This window comes from Tursiops truncatus, chromosome 15 (assembly GCF_011762595.2).
Source record: "Tursiops truncatus isolate mTurTru1 chromosome 15, mTurTru1.mat.Y, whole genome shotgun sequence".
Classification (NCBI taxonomy): Eukaryota; Metazoa; Chordata; class Mammalia; order Artiodactyla; family Delphinidae; genus Tursiops; species Tursiops truncatus.
In genome coordinates this window covers 23,001,437-23,023,088 of record NC_047048.1, presented here as the reverse complement: position 1 = coordinate 23,023,088, position 21,652 = coordinate 23,001,437, and the positions used below count along the sequence as shown (strand labels likewise).

At 44.6% G+C, this 21,652-nt stretch overlaps 1 protein-coding gene and 1 pseudogene across 6 annotated transcripts in view; both read left to right on the top strand.

Moving 5' to 3' along the window:
- VPS35L (VPS35 endosomal protein sorting factor like) overlaps nt 1–21,652 on the top strand; it is a 134,005-nt gene that overhangs the window by 520 nt on the left and 111,833 nt on the right. For 5 of the 6 annotated variants that reach the window (XR_012326089.1, XM_073792252.1, XM_073792255.1 and 2 more), the window contains exons 2-6: nt 7,935–8,034; nt 10,525–10,692; nt 12,817–12,939; nt 15,485–15,509; nt 18,148–18,224. Coding sequence is in view for 5 of the 6 variants with exons in the window: in XM_073792252.1 (XP_073648353.1) it covers nt 7,935–8,034; nt 10,525–10,692; nt 12,817–12,939; nt 15,485–15,509; nt 18,148–18,224 (493 nt within the window). In the remaining variant the exon portion in view is untranslated. Of the gene's footprint in view, nt 1–7,934; nt 8,035–10,511; nt 10,693–12,816; nt 12,940–15,484; nt 15,510–18,147; nt 18,225–21,652 lie in introns of those variants that run through there. The other variant, XM_073792253.1, reaches the window with a different exon arrangement.
- On the top strand, nt 27–3,149 carry LOC117308257 (charged multivesicular body protein 4b pseudogene; annotated as a pseudogene).

Below are 21,652 nucleotides of genomic sequence, written 5' to 3'. Positions count from 1 at the left end.
GAAGGAAGCGGCGGCTGGGCTTAAGGGAGGTGGTGTCCTTCGTGGTTTCTGGGATTCTGTCTCTGTCTCGGTGTGTGTCTCTGCGAGGGAGTGTGTGAACTGCTTTCTGTTGGGTTTGGTGGAGTCTCCCACCCCATCTCCTGGTGGTCTTGACCACAGATCCCCGGCCGCTACCCGGGTTCAGAGGACCTCCCTGAAGCCGGACGGGTGGGATCTTGGTCCCCTCCTCCGCTACCTCTCCCCGCGCCTTCCACGCCACCCTCTCCATTCATTCCCTAAAAAAAGCTCAAGTTCCCCGGCCTCCGCTTTCCCAGAAGTTGGCGCGGGTTCTGGGGGAGCTGGCTGCAGAAAATGGTGGGCTCAGCTCTGGTCTGGACGACTCGGAAGACCTGGCAGTTTTCTGAATGACTGGGCTCATCTAGAGGAGACTTGCTTTTCTCATCTGTGAAATGGCTGCCATTCATCCTACTCTGTGCAGGGCCCTGCACTGGGCATTCACGATACACAACCCTCAGACGTACTCCTTGGCATCAAGGAGCTGACAGTTTAGTGGAGCAGATAAGCTTCTGAATAGAAGGATATCCAAAGAAGGCATTGGGATTAGGCACACCTGGCGGCTTGGGGAAGGTTTGAGAGAGGAAGAGCCTTAAATTGGGTTTTGGAGGATGAATAGGAGGTCATCAAGAAGAAGCTAATGGCGCGTTCCAAGGCGGCTGGGCCTGTCGGCCTCTTGTGGCTGGAGTAGCTAGGAGTGATTGGCGCTTCAGGCTCCAGCTGCTTCTACGGGTGTGTGAAGAACCGGAGCAAGATGTGATGGTAGTAGTGGAATTATTTGGGCACGTGAGAAAGGGAGATTATTTTCTGATCTTTCTCTGCAAATGATGCAAAGTGGTTTACATTGAATGAGTGAGTGAGTGAGCAAATGAAAAAATATACAGCCCTGGACCTTAGAAATAATCAGATACATACTTCTGATTTTATGCTTGATAAACAGCGGTCTTTCTCTTGTTCCCTTCACATGTCTAACTCTTTAAGAGTCTTCCTTCAAAAGTCTCGGTATGCTAAATCAGGATTGGATGCCAGTGAGTTCTTATATGACCTGCCTTGAGTTTTCTTTGACCTAGTCATGCAAAACCCCTTTTAGGAAATCACTAAGGCTTATATACCAAAACATATAGCTTCAATGCACTTATCTGGCTGGAATTTTGTAATCAGAAGATCCAGGAAGATGCTGTTTAATCCCAGTGCATTTTTACCTTTGGTATACTTTACAGAGAGAGGTGCTGTTAGCCGTTTAGCATCTAGGGTCTCCACAGTTCCTAGTCTGACTGTGCTCTAAACACTTCTGTCTGTGGTAGCATGTGTTCATCTTTCAGTTTGCCCATAGACTTGATGCTTCTTAAGTTAAAGGGGCTGAGTTTTAACCATCATTGTATCTCCAGAGCCTGGCATGGAGCTTGGCAGATAGTAGGTGCTGAGTAATATTTATGGAATGAATGAGGAGACTGAGGAGGCCCTCAGAGGAGAAACGTGTTTCTGTCATTAAATTTGACATTTATCAAGCCTTTATCTTGTGCCAGTCACTGTGCTAAGTGCTGAACGTGCAACATCTCATCTCCTAAAAAACCCATTCTTCAGATAAGAAAGTGGAGACAGAAAGATGAAGCAGTTCATTTAGCCTTGTAGCCTGCAAGGAGTACTGAGGTTTGGAACTCAAACCTGTGATCTTTTTTTTTTTTGGCTGCGTTGGGTCTTTGCTGCTGCACGCGGGCTTCAGTAGTTGCAGTGCACGGGCTCAGTAGTTGTGGCTCATGGGCTCTAGAGCACAGGCTCAGTAGTTATGGTGCACAAGCTTAGTTATTCTGTGGTATGTGGGATCTTCCCAGACCAGGGATCGAACCCGTGTCCCCTGCATTGGCAAGCGGATTCTTAACCACTGAACCACCAGGGAAGTCCCAAACCTCTGATCTTAATCATTATTGTCATATGGCCCTACAGTCTAGGTCCTGGGCTGAGATTCCTGGGTAGCAGGGTTCCTGAGTCCTGCTGTGTTGTCATGGGTCTCCCCAGCATGCCTCTTCTCACCCACACATTTTGTTATTACTGACCTCACCTGTGAGATGTCCAGTGCACTGTGGATTACATTTCCTGTTCAGTCCTATGGTCATAGCACTGTTAAAAATACCATTCTTTGGAGTCAGAATTTCTACATCATTTTAAGACTCTATTGGGGAGGGGGAGTATATTGTGATTGGGGGATAAAAAACTGTGTGGCCAGATTATGTCATTAGTAATTAAAAAGTCACTTGAGGGCAAGGGCGGCCCGACCCCCCAGGCGGCCATCCAGAGGCTTCGGGACATGGAGGAGATGCTAAGTAAGAAACAGGAATTCCTGGAGAAGAAGATCGAGCAGGAGCTGACAGCCGCCAAGAAGCACGGCACCAAAAACAAGCGCGCTGCCCTCCAGGCACTGAAGCGCAAGAAGAGGTATGAAAAGCAGCTGGCACAGATCGACGGCACACTGTCAACCAGCGAGTTCCAGCGAGAGGCCCTGGAGAATGCTAACACGAACACCGAGGTGCTCAAGAACATGGGCTATGCCACCAAAGCCATGAAGGCTGCCCACGACAACATGGACATCGATAAAGTTGATGAGTTAATGCAGGACATTGCTGACCAGCAGGAACTTGCAGAAGAGATTTCAACAGCTATTTCAAAACCTGTAGGGTTTGGAGAAGAGTTTGACGAGGATGAGCTCATGGCAGAATTAGAAGAACTAGAACAGGAGGAACTAGACAAGAATTTGCTGGAAATCAGTGGACCGGAAACAGTCCCTCTACCAAATGTTCCTTCTATATCCCTACCATCAAAACCCACCAAGAAGAAGGAAGAGGAAGACGACGACATGAAGGAATTAGAGACCTGTGCTGGATCCATTTAACTGGTCCAGCGCGGGCTGGGCCCAGACAGACTCTGGTGGCCTGCAAGGCGGGCAGGCGCGTGCGTGTGTGGGGCAGGCAGGCCGTGGTGCAGGCAGGTTCCATCGCTCTCGAATCTCCCTCCAAAGCAGTAGGGCTGCATCACTGCTCACTCTGCATAGCATGGTCTGCACCCAGTGGTATGGGTTGGGGGGAGGGGGGTGGGGGGCTGGGAGGTGCCTGCTGTTTATAATGTTGAATTTCTGTAAAATAAACTGTATTTGCAAATCCAAAAAATAAAAAAAGTCACTTGAGAATTAAAAAGCAGTTATTGGATTTCGGTATTTCCAGTATAAGGAGATTAATTTGGTAACTGGTAGTAGGATTTCTACACATTCATGTTACCCAATGTAAATAATTTAAAAATAGGGCAGTGTCAACCTTTAATGTGCATATCAGTCACCTGGGGATTTTGGAGAAATGCAGACCCTGATTCTGTAGGGGTATTTCAGTACTCCCCAGGTGATGCTCTTGTTGGTGATCTATGACTCACACTTGGAGTAGCCAGAGGCCAGACCAAGCTAGGAGTGGAGGTATGAAATGTTGGCCTTTTTTCTGTGGCAGCTGCCAAGGAGCCAGACCACCCTTTCGCATTGCTGGGAGTTGGGGGTCTTTTTACCAGCTTATCAGCTATGTTCGCGGGAAGAAGAATAAGGCTTTTTGAGAAAATGCCCACTAGAGGTCACTGTTAGCCTTACCAAAGACCCAGGCATTGAAGAAAATGCTTTTAACATCTCAACCTATAGGAAACACTAGGGAACTGAGAGCAAATTTGAGGAAATAATGGAAGAAATGGTTGAAAAATCGAAATAGCAACTTGACATGGACTTACGGCAAGTGTAAATGTTTCCTTCCCTTTTGTTTTTTAAAGGTTTGTCCAGAACAAGTATTTTTTCCCCAAAGAATTCCCTCCCCTCACACTTAAAAAAAAAAATCATTTCAAAGCTCAGTCCTTAAAAAAAAAAGAAAAGACAATTGCTTTTTCAAATTCTCAAGTTGACCTATAGATGATCTGTAGAACTACTGAATCCTAGAGGCAGGCTGCCTCGGTTTGCATCTGTCTGTATCACTTGCTAACCTCTCACAAGTTACCAACAGCCTCAGCTTCTCCATCTGAGAAATGGGCATAATCATAGTACCTACCTCATAGGAAATAGAGGTAAAGGGCTTGTCCTGTATCCTGGTATATAGTGTCAGGGAGAGGAAATTCCCCCTCCTACTCTCTTGAGTTCTTGTGGCTGGACCAATAATAAAATTGACACAAGGTAAATTAATGGGAGAAAAAGAAACAAATTTTAATTTGTATGTTCTGGAGGTCTCATAGATACAGGACCTAAGAAGTGGCTGAAACAGGCAGCTTTTATACTTTTTAGACAAAATAAATTTGTGAGGAATTGACAGAACAAGGAAAGTTGGGCTTTGGGTGCTTAATTAGTGAAGAATCTAAACAGCAGGCTTGTGGTATTAAAGAAATAACAAGGTTCTTTTATATAGGCTTCTTGGCCCTGAGTCCCCATCTCTGGCGACAAGGGTGTCCTTCTACCTCCAGATGCAAGTGGGCACCTTTCACAGGGGAGACTTATTTCCTGCCTTCAGGGAGACAGAGAGGAGGGTCAGAGTGTCCCTCTACATCAGCTCTTCCTTAAGTTTCTTAAGTAACTTTAATTCAAGATAATCACTATGCCATATTTGGGGGTGGCCCGCTGTGGGCCCCAACAGTAATAAGCACATAACAAATGAGAACTGATACTCGGTTGTTGTGTATCAAGTCATACTGCTCTTTTGATACTATCCTTTTTTTAGCTGTTGATTCGTTAATAATTATTATGGCGACGAACAACACATTTGCAGTTGAATTTCAGGTCAGATTACATTTCTACTCATTCTATTAAATTAACTTTTCAAAATTCTATTGATAAAGTTAAGAGTGATCTGAAAGGAGGAAAAGTATAAGTTGATTTTTTAAACTCCATTATGGCTGTTGATGACTAGATTTCCAATTTATTCTTTGGGGTTTTGTTTGTTTTATAAATCAAGGATTGGCTGGTGGCATATTAAAAGGAGTTGGGAAGAATATTTCATAAATGAATTCAACTGAAATATTTTTGGAAGATGAAGACAGTATATATTTAGTAAATGTAACCCAAAGGGACTAGGCAGTGTATTGTGGTAGGGGTTTTCCTTTAAAAACAAAAAACAAGTAGAGGCCGGTCTATATTGTTCACTAGCTTTTCTCCTTTCCTACACTCGAAGCGAAATTTATTTAGAAAGGGATGGAAGCGAAATTACATGGGCTCTCAGTTCTTTTGTACTGTGTTAGATGTCTGAGTAGGTGGGGTTTATTGAGTAAAGCTGATTAATTGCAAGGCACAGTTAGATTTGGGGTTCATACACATATTAATGAAGTCAAGGAGCTGAGAATGGGGGTGGGAATGGGGGGGCGTGGAAGGGATGAATTCAAGGCATCTGGAGGCCAAGGAAACAAAGGGGCCAGCTTCCTGTGCTCTTTGAAACAGAGTTTTCCAGGTTTTTAGGCCTGTTTGCCGTTTGGTCAGCCATTTTGACTTTAAGTCATTCCTCTCTTCTTGAATTTTACTGTAAGCATTCAAGAGAAGCCAAGCTGCACCTTCAACACTTTGTTTAGAAATTTCTTCAGCCAAATATCCAAATTTCATGGCTCACAAGTTCTGCCTTCCACAAAACACCAGGACACGGACTAATTCAGCCAGGCTCTTCGCTACTTTATAACAAGGATTGCTTGCCTCCACTGTCCAAAAGCGTGTTCCTCCTTCTGTATGAGGCCTCATCAGAATGACCTTTACCTTCTGCGGTTCTACCAACATTCTGTTTACCCCCACTTAGGTGTTCTCTAAGGAGGTTGAGGCTTTCTCTGCAGCTTTCCTCTCTTCTTTCTGAGCCCTCACAATGATCACTGGATCATCAGTCCATCCACGGTAGTGGCTTTTTCTAGCACATCCTTCAGAACTTTTCCAGCCTCTACCCATTATCCAGTTCCAAAGCTGCTTCCATATTTGTTATACTAGCACTCCGCTCCGGGTACCAATTTTCTGTCTGAATTCGTTTGGGCTGCTGTAATGAAATACCACAGACTGGTTTTCCTTTTTTTTTTTTTTTTTTTTTGGTTGTGCTGTGTGGCATGTGGGATCTTAGTTCCCCAACCAGGGATCAAACCCATGCCCCCTGCATTGGGAGCACAGAGTCTTACCCACTGGACCACCAGGGAAGTCCCCCAGACTGGTTTACTTATCAACAACAAAATTTAATTTCTCACAGTTCTGGAGGCTGGAACTCCAGGATCATGGCAGCAGCATGGTCAGGCGAAGGCACTCTTCCTGGCTCTCAGCCAGCACCTTCTCACTGTGTCTTCACATGGTGGAAGGGGCTAGGGAGCTCTCTGGAGCCTCTTTTACAAGGGTACTAATCCCATTCATGAGGGCTGTACCCTCAAGATGTAAGCACCTCTCAAAGGCTCCACCTACTAATACCTTTCGTGGGTTAGGATTTCAACCTGTGAATTTTAGGGAGACACACATTCAGATCGTAGCACCTCTCCTGCCTTTTATGTTCTAGTTCTCATGCCTTTTAATTCTATATATATTTTAAACACCGTAAGAAGTCGATATTTAGTTTTACCTACACCTTTATCTTTGTATGTTCTTTAGTATATATCTAGTATATATGCATATGTACACATATATGCGCATATATATATGTATATATACATGTTAGCATGTATTTTTTGCTTTCCGCTGGGATCATTTTCCTTCTACTTTCAGCATTTAAAAAAAAATTAAGGTGTGGTTCTGCTGCTGCTGTTCTCCTTTTTCTTTGACTGGAAACTTCTTTCTTTTGCCCTAATGTTCACAGAGTGGTTTCACTAGGTCTAGAATTCTTGGTTGGGAATTATTTTCCTACAGTACTTTAAAGGTATCATTCCTTTGTCTTGTGGCTCTCATTTCTGTGCTGAGATAATAATCTTTACTGTTGTCCTTTGAAAATAACATATCTTTATTCCTTTTAAGAAATCCTCTCTTTTTCGTTTTCAGCCATTTTACTATGAAGGCCCTAAGTATGGTTGTTTTTTGTTTTGTTTTTGTACTGGTCTTGCTTGGGGCACAAGCGTTTCTTGAATCTGCGAATCAGTGTCTTTCTTTAGTTGGGGAAAATTTTTAGCTATTATCTCTTCAAATACTGCTCTGCCTGTTCCTCTTCTCTTCTTTGGAATTCAGATCGTATGTGTGTTAGACCTTTCTTCATGTCTCTTATGCACTCTTCTGTGCTTTTCATCTTTTTTCCTCTCCATGCTTCAATGTGGGTGATCTCTCCCCTTTTATGTTCCTTCTCACTAATCCCTTCACTTGTTAAGCCTCCGCAAGACTGATGAAAACTCTCTGCTCTTCATCTACTTGGCTTATTCCTCTTGCTCTTCCACAGCGTAATTGGAGAATACTTTGAGGGGAAACCAGGACCGAATCTCTCACTTCTCTGCACTGCCTTCTCTTCAGAATCTCTTCCTTCAAGCCCTGGCTGTCTCCATAGCCCTGAACCCTAGTTTATCTCTACAGCCCTGTGAGTTTTCCTTAAAGCTTCTTTGGCTACTCTGCACCCTAGCAGCTGCCCTCTGCCTGGCTCTTGTCCCATGCCAAGCATCAAAATGCTCTGTGAGAGATAGCTGGGCAAGAAAGTTGGCTTCACTTCAGTGAGCTTCCCTTTGTCCTGGCGTCTGTCCTCGCAGGTCTTGTTTGCCTCGGCAGCTCCTTATACCTTCAAACTGATTTAAAAAAAAATGTTTTTTTTAATTTACCACTTCTTATTGGTCTTGGTAAAAATACTGTTCCACTGTAAACTGTCTCATCGATGAGGAAGTCTCAGCAAGAAGTTGTTAGTGTGTATGCATCTCCAACTAATTGGTTTCTGGGTTTTGCTGTTTACCAGGCATTCCAGGAACAGGAACTACAAGGCTGAGTTTGCATCATGCCGGTTGGAGGCTGTACCACTGGAATTTGGGGACTATCACCCACTGAAACCCATAACTGTAAGTTTTGTCGAGGGTCCCTCTGTGACATTCTTATTCCATAAAATTATAGACAGTATTCCTGGGTCTTTCTCATTTTGCCAGTGGTAGGTGCTTTTGCATATTTAAATCAACCAGTTTGTTCTCTGCCCCATTTTTTTTGTGCTGTTGGTCTCACCCACCATCATTTTTATTCCCTTTCTCATATTAGTGAGGTGATCGTGCATATGGGATGCCTTTGTTCCTGATTTGGAGGTGTAAACAAAATACTTCTTAATTTGCTGATTTGGAATATTAAGATCACTCTAATTACTAATATAAGGTGCTGTCCTGAATAGCATCTTAGTCTATCTGTGAGCTTATTTAAAAAACAAAACAAAAGGCAAGCAAGAGTCATAGATTGTCTCATCTGAGTTAGCACTTTTTTATCAACAAGTAATAGAAGCTACGTGGTTGTCATCATGGGTGGGATGAGGTTGACAGATGCCACTAGACACTGAGGACGTGACGTTTCTGAATGGCAGAGAACCTGAGAACACACAGGTGATTACATAAAGCAGGAGGTCACAAGACCAAGCTTCAGTCTCCCAGGGCCCCTCAAATCCCCACGGGCTCGAGTGGCTGCGGCTGACCCACCAGTGAGTTGGTTCCAATCTCAGGAACTCAAACCCAACAGCAGGGAGAGTGTCTTCTCTGCATTTTCTGTTTGCTCAGTTGGGTTATGTGTCCTTCCCTGAATCAACCCTGGTGACTGGGGTGTAGAATATGCTGATTGGTTGGGTTGGGGCTCCTGCCCACCCTGGGAGCCAGGAGCAGAGTTCACTCGACCAGGCCTTTAAGAGCTGAAAGTCAGGCAAGGCTGCCTTCCCAAAGAAAATGTGGACTCTTGAGGCTGGGAGATGGAGGAATGGAGGCCAGGCAGACAGGAACAACAGACATGCACCAGTGGGAGGCACTTCAAGTTACCTAGGGTTAGTGTCAGACTCCACAGGTGTAGGGCATGGTCTTCAATAAAACTGCCCTAGCTTCAGACTCCAGCTGTAAACTTGGGGGTCCCCAGGCCACCTGCACTTCTGACCAACTGGCTACAAATCTAAGGGTTTCCGGCGACCTCCCTCAGGTTTGATAATTTACTAGAACAACTCACAAAACTCAGAAAAGTGAAATACTTATGCTGATATTTTTATTATAAAGGATGCACATGAGGACCAGCCAAATTAAGAGACATATAGGGCAAGGGGGAGGGTCCCAAATGCAGAGCTTCCTTGTCCTCTGCCTGTGGAGTCAGGGTGTGCATCACCTCCCAGCGCATCATGTGTTCAACTGGGAACCTCCACTGAGCTTTGGGGTCCAAACTTTTTATTGGGGTTTTATGACACACATGATGGATTGATTCCTTGGCCACATGATTGAATTTGATCTCCAGCTTCCCTCCCCTCTGCTGAAGTGAGATCTCTTTCATCTTTTGATAGGTTTATTGTCCATCTGTGGTGAATTAGCCTGAAAATTTTTTATCATAGTAAACCTTTAGACAGATCTGTTATATTCTACAGTGAGGGTTATCGCCTGGCTGAAAGTCCGAGCCCTCTAATCACATGTTTGGTCTTTCAGCATCCTCGCATCAGCATAAACTCAGGTGTGATCGAGGGGCTCATGAATGACTGATGCTCCAGGGACTTGGAGTGTCCTTTCCAGGAACCGGGGACAGAGGCCAAATTCTCTTTTATCCGACGCCCTCTCTCCTTCATGCTGTTACAGCCTCTCTCTCTCTGAAGAATTGTTCCGGGTTTTTATAGCCTGCTCATTTAAAAAGGAGTGGAGCCTAACTAGCCCTTCTGGATGTTGATCCTAAACCTTCAGCAGACAGACTCTGGGTCTGGTTGGATCCTCTCGGCTCAGGGGTTCACCACGGTCTGGTCCTCTGAAGTTGGGGAGGGTTGGGGGCAGTGGAACAAGAACATGGCTTCACACCCCAACACCCCCGCCTGCTTCTTAACACATACACAGTTCTCCCGAAAGGGAGGAGTTGGGCGCTCACTGTGATGATGAGCTGGCCGCGCAGAGCTACTGAGACCGTCTTCGAGAATGACGACTCTGGGATCTTCCGTATGCTGGTTCGTTACCCCACCTAGACCATTGCTGCAAGATGCAAATTCTGCTGCACTGGGTCCGGGGTGGGGCTCGGGGGTCTACAGATTTATGAGCTGGCAGGTGATGTGCACGCGGCTTGTCCAGAGACCACACTTTGAGTAAGAAGGCCCTGTAAGAATTCACTTATAGCATCACCTTCTAAATCTCAAAGACCCTGTCTCTCCCTTCCTAACCCCAATTTCTCACCTTCCCTTCCTCGACAGCTGGGATTCCGAGTCATGTCAGTTTGTCACAAAAATAAGTGTCCCTGCTGCAAAGGAATGGTCAGTTCGTAACGGAACAAGGGAAAACCCATTTGCGTGTTTCATTGGGAAAAGTCATAGGAGACTACCATTTTACCTCCACAGATTTTCCCCACAGGTCACAGAGTCAAAGACAAAGAAAGTGAGCCGGAAAGGAAGCACTTCTTCCACGTCCTCTTCATCCTCCAGCTCCGTGGTGGACCCACTGAGCAGCGTCCTGGATGGGACCGACCCCCTCTCCATGTTTGCGGCCTCTGCTGACCCTGCAGCCCTGGCGGCTACCACGGTAATGCTCCTAGCTATGGTCAGTCCTGTGGGTGCAGGGTTGGGGATTTTCATCGAACAAGTAATACGCAGTGCGCTCGGGTTGTAACAATTCAAATAATCCAGACTCAGTGACACTGCATAGCATGTAGATCCTGGAAACTGCTTCTTCTTCTTCTTTCGTTTTCAAGCATTTTAAAATTCTTTATTTTCATTTCACTCTTTTCATACCCTTTATTTTGGATTTATTTTTATGTAATCACATAACTAATTTACTAATTTTTCATGTAAAAGATCAAACATTACAGAGGAGTCCAGCTGACCAGCTCTCATTCTGTTCTGCACTCTGGAGGGCATTGGTGTTATCAGTGTAATGTATATTCTTCAGCTTTTTCTTTGTATTTTCATAGATATTTATGACAACAATTTCTGAACATTTACATACATACTCACATATAAGTAACAACAACAGCAGTCATAAGAGTATCAGCTAACTGCGTAGCAGGTATTTTCCAAGTGCATTCCAAGTGTAGTTCTCATACTGCCTAAGCTTCATTTAAAGAGGTCCACACAGAGGAGCAGAGATGTTAAGTGACATGCAAGCTGGAATTCAAGCCTGGGCAGTCTGACTTCAGAATCCACCATCATTCTTTGCTGGCATTGCACACAGCTATTTACTTTTTTTTTTTTTTTAACGTGTATACTTTTTTTTTTTTAACGTGACAATATGTCTTGGAGAACTTTCTATATTAGTACTTAGAGAACAACCTTCTTATTTTGAACAGCTGCATTGTATGGTAAGGAACAGGACATGATTTGGGGTTTTTTTTTTGGCTGCACTGCTCGGCTTGTGGGAATCTTAGTTCCCCGACCAGGGATTGAACTCGGGTCCTTGGCAGTGAAAGCCCAGAGTCCTAACCACTGGACCGCCAGGGAATTCCCAGGGACATGATTTAAATTGCCATGATGGACACATAGACCGTGTGTGGTGTTTGTTGGTATAGGCAGTGGCGCATTTGTCCTTGAACATACATAGATCTTGGTGCCTATGTGCAAGGATTTCTGCAGGGTAACTTCCTAGGAGTTCATTACTGGGTTAAGGTAACATATACATAAAGTTTTTTTTTTTATGTGGACCATTTTCAAAGTCTTTATTGAATTTGTTACAATATTGCTTCTGTTCTATGCTTTGGTGTTTTGGCCCTGAGGCGTGGGATCCTAGCTCCCCGACCAGGGATCAAACCCACACCCCCTGCATTGGAAGGCAAAGTCTCTTATCACTGGACCGCCAGGGAAGTCCCCATATACATAAGGTTTTGATGGTTACTGCCAGATTGTTCTCCAGAAAGGGTTCACCAATTTACACTCCCATCAGCATAGCAGTATTTTGGAGTGCCTGTGCCCTGCATCCTTGCCAACCTGGCTACTATCAGTCATTTTATTTTATTTTATATTATTTTATTTTTATTTATTTATTTTTCTTGCGGTACGCGGGCCTCTCACTGCTGTGGCCTCTCCTGTTGCGGAGCACAGGCTCCGGACGCGCAGGCTCAGCAGCCATGGCTCACGGGCCTAGCCGCTCCGCGGCATGTGGGATCTTCCCGGACCGGGGCACAGGCGGACTCTCAACCACTGCGCCACCAGGGAAGCCCTATCAGTCATTTTAAATCTTGCCATTCTGATTGTTGAAAAGTGATCTCTTTCAGTTTGCCTTTCCTTGATTCTTAATGAGTTTGAGCATCTTTTGATAGGTTTATTGTCCATCTGTGGTGAATTGGCGTGAAATTTTTTTATCATAGTAAACCTTTCGATAGATCTGTTACATTCTACAGCGAGGGATTGTCTGCCTTCTCATACTTTTTTTTTAAGCTTTACTGAGGTATAATTGACAAAATGGTAAGATATTTAAAGTGTGCAATGTGATGCTTTGATACACATATACATTGTGAAAGGATTCCCTCCATTGAGTTAACTCATACATTACCTTACATACTTACCCTTTTTCTGGTGAGAACATTTAAGTTGTACTGTCTTAGCAATTTCACTTATACAATACTGTGTTATCATCTGTCATCACCATGATTGCTTATACTTTTTTAAAAGATTTAAAAATTGCTGCTGAAGAGATTGTCTTGCCTTTTCTTAGGAAAACTCCAGAAAGAAACGTGACAGAGATGATAACTCCATTGTAGGATCAGATTTTGAGCCTTGGGCCAGCAAACGAGGAGAAATCCTTGCCCGGTATACTACCACGGAAAAGCTCTCTATTGTGAGTACCAGTATACTTTTTCCCAGTGTCTACTTCAGATTTCGTAGTTTTTTTTTGTTATTACGATTCTGCACCCGATTCCAGTGTGTAGGTTCGCTCCCCCCACACCAAGCAGTTCTTTGTCACCAGTGGGGTGTCCTATCAATCCACTCAATTCTGACATTGTCTCCCTGGAGAGAGCACCAGCTCCCACAGCTTAAGGGCTCAGGCCCCACATCAGATGCTAATCAGAGGTCCAGGTGGGCCTCCCTGGTGGCACAGTGGTTGAGAGTATGCCTGCCGATGCAGGGGACGCGGGTTCGTGCCCCGGTCCGGGAAGATCCCACATGCCGCGGAGCGGCTAGGCCCGTGAGCCATGGCCGCTGAGCCTGCGCGTCCGGAGCCTGTGCTCCACAGTGGGAGAGGCCACAACAGTGAGAGGCCCGCGTACCACACACACACACACAAAAAGTCCAGGTTGTTACCTGGCTTCTGACCAACTAGCTATAAATCAGCATTTCCCATGACCACCTCTTTGGGTTCAATTAATTTGCTAGAGTGGCTCACAGAACTGACTAGACTACTGGTTTATTGCAAAGGATATTAAAGGTTATAAACCAGTAACTAGATGAAGAGATACCTAGGATGAGGTCCTGAACAAAGGAGCGTCTGTTTCCATGGAGTTTGGGGTCCAGCACGGCAGCATGTGGATGTGTTCTGATTCACCAACCCGGAAGGTCCCTGAACCCCTTCCTTTCGGGTTTTTATGGAGGCTTCGTTACATAGATATGATTGATTAAATCATTGGCCACTGGTGATTGATTCAACCTCCAGCCCCTCTCTCCTCCCCAGAAATCAGGGAGGTGGGACTGAAAGTTCCCACCCTCTAATCATGTGGTTGGTTCCCCTGACAACCAGCCTCCATCCTTAGGTGCTTCCGAAAATCACAGGAGAGTGCTTCCTAAAAGGAACAGAAGACTCCTGGATTGTTCTCTCACCTGGGACATTCCAAGGGTTAGGAGCTTTGTGCCTGGAATTGGGACAAAGACTAAACATATATTTCTTCTTATAAATCACAGTATCACAGTTATGTTGCCCCAACGCCGACGTTCTGTGAGTTTCAGTTATTATGTCAATGTTAGTTGGGAGAAAACGTGCTAATGCGTTCCTCAAAAAATGTGTTAAGAATCGGGGATCAGGCACAGTTCAGACAGTGAACTGGAGCCGCAGAGTCGTGTCTCTGGGGGAGGAGAGAGTTACGAGGGGAAGAGAGTGCCACCCTGAAGAAGGTTAACTTCTTACCGTTGCTCAGGGAGTCCCACTGGTGGGTTTTCTGCCAGGGCTGGGAGTTCACTGCTTCTTTGGGTGGCACTCACTAGGGCAGGTTGTTGGCTAGTGCCCGGGGCTTACCTTGTACTCAGCAAGTTGCTCAGCCGGGGAAAGCAGGTTAATGCTTATGTCGTCAAGGTCTAGCTTGTGAATGAAGCCCTCCCTAAAGAAGAGAGATGTTCGTCTCTCTTCATACTGGAAAGAAGTCTAGAGGCAGATAGTCCAGGACTATGTGGCAGCTCCCAAGTCATCAGGGACCCAGCTCTTTCTGTCTTGCTGCTCTGTCATGTTCAGTGTGACCTCATGTCCAAGTTGTTAGAAGGCGGAAAGGGGAAAGTGGGATGCACCCTCTCTCATTCAAGAACACTTCCTTGGGCCTTCCCTGGTGGTCCAGTGGTTAAGATTCCACGCTTCCACTGCAGGGGGGGGCTCGGGTTTGATCCCTGGTCGGGAAACTAAGATCCCACATGACGAGTGGTGCGGCCAAAAAAAAGAACACTTCCTGGAGTCCCCTCAACATGTCCAGTTACATTTGTCTTGAAGATAGTCATGGGCTGTACACAGTGCACCCATCAAAAATCGGGGCTGTGAGCAGGGAGGAAGGGGTGAACTCAGTAGCGACTAGGAAGGTTCTGCTCCCTTCTCCCAGAGTCTATACTTGTTAAGCAGAATTGCTGGACGATTTAATTCTTTTTCTTACTGTTTTCTGATTGCCCTGATTTAATATAAAGCCGAGATTCTCAACCAGGAGTAATTTTACTCCCCAGGGGACATGTGGCAATGCCTGAAGACGGTTTTGGTTGTCACAACTGTGGGATGCTACTGGCATCTAGTGGGTAGAGGCCAGGGATGGTGCTAAACATCCTACAGTGCACAGGACAGCCGCTCACAACAGAATTTTCCAGCCCATAACGTCAATATTGCTGAGGTTGTGAAACTCTGATTTAGAGTAAGCTAAATGCTTTCACATTGCCACCATTGTCTCAAAATTTTGCTTTTTTTTGGCTCATTTTGAGAGTCCTGAAATGAGCAGAAATTTGAATCTCTAGTAGTTTCTAGTGAGCTGTGTTTTCCTCCTTTGAATAAATATTTCTGTTTTTCATTTAGATAAATAAGTGGCTTTGTTGGAAAATGATGGATCATGTTGTCTTAGTGCTGCTTGAACAATAAGTAAAGTTTTTGTCACAGGGTCCAGTAAGTTTTAAAAAATATTAACATATATTTTTTGCCTCTGCAGAATCTTTTTATGGGATCTGAAAAAGGTGAGTTTTTGCTGTTGTTACTGTTTTGATGGGGAATTCTCCCATTACCTTTAATATAATTTTCCAAAGGAAAAAAACATCCAATCCTGATGTTTAATTCAATTGAAGCTATTATTTCCTAGATTATGTATAGACTTAGTAGAATCAAAATACATATTAGATGACGAATGAAAAAAAAAAAGACCAAAGAGTTTACTAGGAGGAAAACAGAAACTCAGTGCTTGACTTTGGGATTACAGAGCAGTAGTCTCCCATCTATGTGCCTCCTCACTGGCTGGGAAATGGTTGAAATTCTCCTTTTTACAGATCCTTTCTTTTGCCTTAAGTCATTATCCCTTGTGAAAACACAGATGCACTGGTGAGGGGAGGCACACACTCAGTCTTATCAGCCACTGGTCCCTGAATACGGCAGTTCTCAATTTCTCGTGCCAAGACACAGTCTGGACCAAGGTGTCTCAAACTAGCTGTTCAGCAGAGTCACTTGAGGAATATATATATATGTGTGTATATATATATATATATATATATATATATATATATATTTCATAGAAATACAGACCACTGGGCCCCACTCCACTTATTGAATTAATCTTGAGGAAGGGGATGCAGGAATTCCATTTTTAAAGCTCCTGGGTGATTATGAAGCCACTGTCTTAGATGCTGTATCACTGGGGTGCAGAGGAGCACAGCCGTGGTTTATGTGCAAATCGCCGGTGTGGCAGCTGCAACTCTCCTCGTTCTCTGCAGGTTGGGGCAGCACACTAGAAATCAAGAGAGTCGGAGCACCTTTGTTATGGGCATAACTTTGACCCCAAACCGTAAAAAAGTAAATCACAGCATTGCCTATCTACCAGTTTGGAGAGGTCAGAAAGTGACAATACCGCTTGCTGGTGAGAATGTAGAGCAACAGGAACGCTCGTGTGCTGCTGGCGGGAGTGTAAAATGACACAACCGCTGTGTAAAGCACTTCTGCATTATCTGTGCAAATTGAAGATGGGCCAACCCTTTGACCTAGCAGTTCCACTATTAGGATATACCCTACATCAGAAATCGGCAAACTGTATCCTGGAGGCCGAATCTGGCCCACTGTTTGATTTTGTAAATAAATAGTCCTATTGGAACACAGCCGTGCCGTTTGTTTACGTATTGTCTGCGGCTGCTTTTGTGCTATAATGGCAGTTGAGTAGTTGTGACAGAGACTGTAGGACTCACAAAACCTAAAATACTTATATATGGCCTTTTATAGAATGCATTTTTTCAGCTCTGCCCAAATTCATGTTTCTTAAAGTGTGGTCCAAGGACCAGCAGCATTGACGTCACCGGGGGCTCATTAGAAATGCAGAGTCTCAGGCCCTGCCAGACCTAGTAAAAATCAGAATCTGCATGTTAACACATCCTTACGTGATTCCTGTAAAAGTTTGAGAAACTACCCTGAAGAAATGCATGCATATATGAACCAGGAGACATGCACAGAAATGTTTATAGCATATTGTTCATAGTAACCCCAAGCAGGATACAACCCAAGGATCCACTGACGGTAGAATAAGAAATAAACTGTGATGTAGTCACACAGTGGAAAATGCTAAACAGTGGTGAAAATGTGTGAGCTTTATGCAATGACAGGGGTAAACTTCATGAACTAAAGTCAGTGGTGAATGAAAGAAGCAAGACAGTGTACAGTCTGGGTGGTGGCTACAAAGGTTTTATAATTATCTGTTAAAATGTACATATATGCATGTTCTGTACTATATTTCAAAATGAAGGGAAAAGTAGAAGTAAGGTAAAAAAAAATCAGATTATTTGGAAACTCCTTAATTTTAGTAGTTGTTAGTAATTGAATAATTGTACCATGCTCTCAGCTGATCCCAGACAAATCTGTGAGTTAGCACCAGAGCTAAGAAAGCAATGCCTTAAAAGAGTAAACTTCAGCTCCTGAGAGCGAGTTCGGTAGGCAGGAGCAAGGAAACCTCCGGTCTAGAACAGAAACACCCTTAAGATGGAGAAAGAGTTCTGAAACAGGAGGCTCTAGAGGGCAGCAGCCAGCTGGCCAGAGAGCCCTGTCCTGTGACCGGCCTGTGGCCCGGAGTCCTTTCCTTCTCTCCCCGCCAGTCCCTGCTGATGGGAAGAGTTGTGCTGATGGATGATGGAAGGAGGCTCACTAGTCCTGTTTGCTTGAAGAGACAGCTTTGAAGCCCTAGTGTTTCCACCTCTGGACAGACAGTGGGATTGTTGTTTTGTTAGTTGTTAGTACCACAGTTCTGCACTGTGAATATGAGCCTGAGAGGGCCTTTTGTTTGTGGAAAACAATTAAATGACGGATTTTTGGCATCCTTATCTGGACCGCCTTTCTTTAGGAATAAACAAATGATTCAGTGAAAAGTTTGTAAATATCAGATGCCGCAGAACCTTTTTGAGGCAGGCCCACTGCACTCCCACGGGCAGCTCCTAAGCAGAAATGTTTCTGATGAAACTTTGGTTACGTAAGGAAGTTGCTTCCAAAATCTCAGGGAGTTTTCTGTAATGAAGTTGTTCCCCAGCCTCTTTATTCATGATGAAGTGTAGAGTGAAAGATGCCTTCCTTTGGGGGTATTGGTGACAGAGGAAAGCCACCTGTGTGACATGAATCCCTTCTGTTTAGGCAAAGCTGGGACTGCCATATCCGCAATGTCGGAGAAGGTTCGGACCAGGCTGGAGGAGCTGGATGATTTTGAGGAGGTGAGCAAGTCAGTTGTTGAATCCAGGGAGGGGCGGGGCTTCCCGTGTCTCTGCCAGGTGAGGTCGGTCTCGGTGGCTGGTCTCTGATTAATTCTCGAGCTGCTCATTGTGTTCAGTCCTCCTGAGGCACCAACCGATCGAGGGAGAGATGCCAGTGGCGCGGCTGGCCAAGCTCACAGGAGCCTTCCTTGGGCTGGTTTTCTGAAGGCGTTTTTCTCACCGTGATGCTTGAGCAAACCTCGGGTGTCTGGGGACAAGGTCTAACTGTGAAAGCCAACGGTAGCCATCTCCCGGGAAGCCGCCTCTTATAGTATAAAACGGTCATGCCTGCTGCAGAGGCCATGCATGGTCGCTCAGCTGCTGAACTCTTTCAATTAGCCTGCACGTGCTTTTAAAGAACATGAATCTTGCCAACTCATAAAAATTAGTAAATTTAACGTATAAATCCAGATTTCTGACTTCTCTTAAATTCCACCTAACTGTGGGCTCACGTTCTTGCATTTAACCTGGGTGTGTACTGTCCAGGTTGCATGGTCCTCCCTGGCCCAGTTCACCCATAAACATTACTAGCCTGGCCCCTGGAGGCGGTGAATTTGCATCCTCTGGAGTATCATTTAGAGAGGCAGCATACCATGGGGGTTCAGAGGGCAAACTCAGGAGCCAGACTGCCTGGGTTTGAATCCTGGCTCTACTGTTTGGTAATTCTGTAGTTTGGGACAAGGTGCTTAAGAGCTTGAGCTCTGTGCCTCAGTTTACTCATCTGTAAAGTGGGGGTGCTACCTAGTACCTGCCTCTTAGGGTGATTACAGGGGATTACATGAGTTAATGTATGTGAAGTGCTTAGACCAGCACCCAGCACATGGTACGTGCTTTGCAAATGTTAGCTGCTGTCACCATCACCATTATGAGTCTAGAGGCCTTAGCTTGACCGCTTATTAATGGGGTGCCCTTGGGCATTCATCTTCCTGTACCCATTTCCTCATCTGTAAAATGGGGATAAAGAATGCAGTTGTGTAGGCTGAATGGGAATGCTTTGAAATCCACAGAGGTCCCTATAATGGCAGTTGCCATTGCTCTGTCCTGCATCTTGCCCCAGTTTCAGGGTCCTTCCAGCTCTAAGACCAGAGTTGTTAGGTGCTCAGCAGAGTCTAATAGTCCAATATTTTATTTTCCAATTCAGAAATGACATATTTTGAATTGGGGCGCCCGAGAGCCTCAGTCTGCATGTCATCAGTCAACCTTGGCTGGTAGGAAGGGAATTGCTAAGGGTTTTTATCAAAGCTCTTTTGTCTGTTGAGTATCTGAAAGTCACTTGAGCTGGCTTACATGGAAAATAAGGACTGTATTGAAGGATACTGGGGCACTACCCTGAACCCAAAGGCACAGTGGCCTGGAACCAGGAACTGAAAAACCACGCAGAACCCCAGCAGCTGTCCTCTGTGTCTCTTGCTTCTGTGTAGCCTCCAGACTCTTTCTAGTTCTCCTTTTTTTTTTTTTTTTTTTTTCCTGCAGACTGGTTTCCTTGCTTCCCCTGCTCACAGGAGCACATGGCTGCCCCATGGCTTCCAGGTTAACATAGCATATTAGTCAGGATAAGACTAGGTTGTGCTGTGATAACAAATGAACCCCCGTATCTCAGTGGCTTAATATAACAGAGGTTTATTTCTTCCTCACATTACTCGTCCAGTGTAGGTGACAGACATACCACCGTCTTGTGGTGCTGCCATCTCAACATATGGCTCCAGGGTTGTCACAGCAGAGCTGAAGAAAGGGTCACTTTTCACTGCCTCAGCCCAAAGGGGACACATGCCACTCTATTTACCACCCATTTGCCCAAACTAGTCCCGTGGCTCTTCCTACAGCAGAGGGGCAGGGAGGATCCTGTCTCACAGTTCAAGTGACCAGTTGGGATCAGTTCAGATTTCCTGAACTTCCTACTTGTATTCCTTTAATAAAGAGTTCTTCCAGCAATCCCACTCCTGGGCATATATCCAGAGAAAACTCTAACTCGAAAAGATACATTCACCCCAGTGTTCACAGCAGCACTATTTACAAAAGCTAAGGCATGGAAGCAACTTAAATGTCCAACAGATGAATGGATAATGACAATGTGGTGTATTTATACAATGGCATATTACTCAGCCATAAAAAAGAATGAAATAATGCCATTTGCAGCAACATGGATGGACCTAGAGATTATCGTACTAAGTGAAGTAATTCAGAGAAAGACAAATATCATATGATATCACTTATATGTGGAATCTAAAATATGATACAAATGAACTTATTTACAAAATGGAAGCAGGCTCCAGACATAGAAAACAAACTTATGGTTACAAAAGGGGAAGAGGCAGGAGGATAAATTAGGAGTTTGGGGTTAACATATACACACTGCTATATATAAAATAGAAAAACAGCAAGGACCTACCGTATAGCACAGGAAACTATACTCAATATCTTGTAATAAACTATAGTGGAAAAGAATATGAAAAAGAGTATATATATATATATATATATATATGTATAACTGAATTACTTTGTTATACATCAGAAACTAACACAACATTGTAAATTAACTATACTTCAATTAAAAAAAAAAAGAGTTCTTTACTTTGGATTCCAGGCAACATTCATATAAAAAAGATTTGGTTCCTGATCTCCTCACGTGGGTTAGCATGACCCTCACTCCTGTGAGCTGTGCAGTCAGCATCTTAGCAGGAGGCAAGGATTAGTGAGCATGGACTGTGTGCCGGGTGGTGCCAGCTCTTTACATATGTTATAATATTTCATCCATGTGAGGGCCTTGCCCTCTTCTGCCGTGGGTTTTTGCTGGGTCTGCTCTCTGTCCTGCATGCTCTCTCCCTGGACTAGTTAACAACCCTCCATTGCCTAGTTAACGCCTGTACACCACCGAGAGTTTGTCTCAAGCACCACTTGCTCCAGGAAACCATTCTTGACCACCATTCTAGAGTCCATTCTGAGATGAACCTTTCCCCCAACATTTGAATATCCCTGAAATTGGACTGTGTCTCTCAATAGGTGCATGTCCGTGATCGGCACTTTTTCTTCCTTAGTGGTGCATAAAACAGTTGTGCTTCTTAAAACGGGCACCTCAGATTCAGAGAACTATGATATGTGTCTTTGTAGAATTGTTTCCCTGAGCATTTGTCTCAGTTTGTATTAATGTCCATCTTGTCCTCTGTACCTTAAACTCCATTAGTGCTGAAACAATGTCTTTTTGCTCACCTTTGTATCTGGGGCATCTGGTATACCATACTTGCCTGGCACACAATACCCCCCAATAACTATTTGTTGAATAAGGTGAGTCCTGTTATCACTGTTCGCAGAAGAGACTCAGGGAGGAAAGCAGCTCACCAAGAATCATATGGTTAGAATGTGGCTCAGCTGGGAATGGGCTCAGGTCTGAC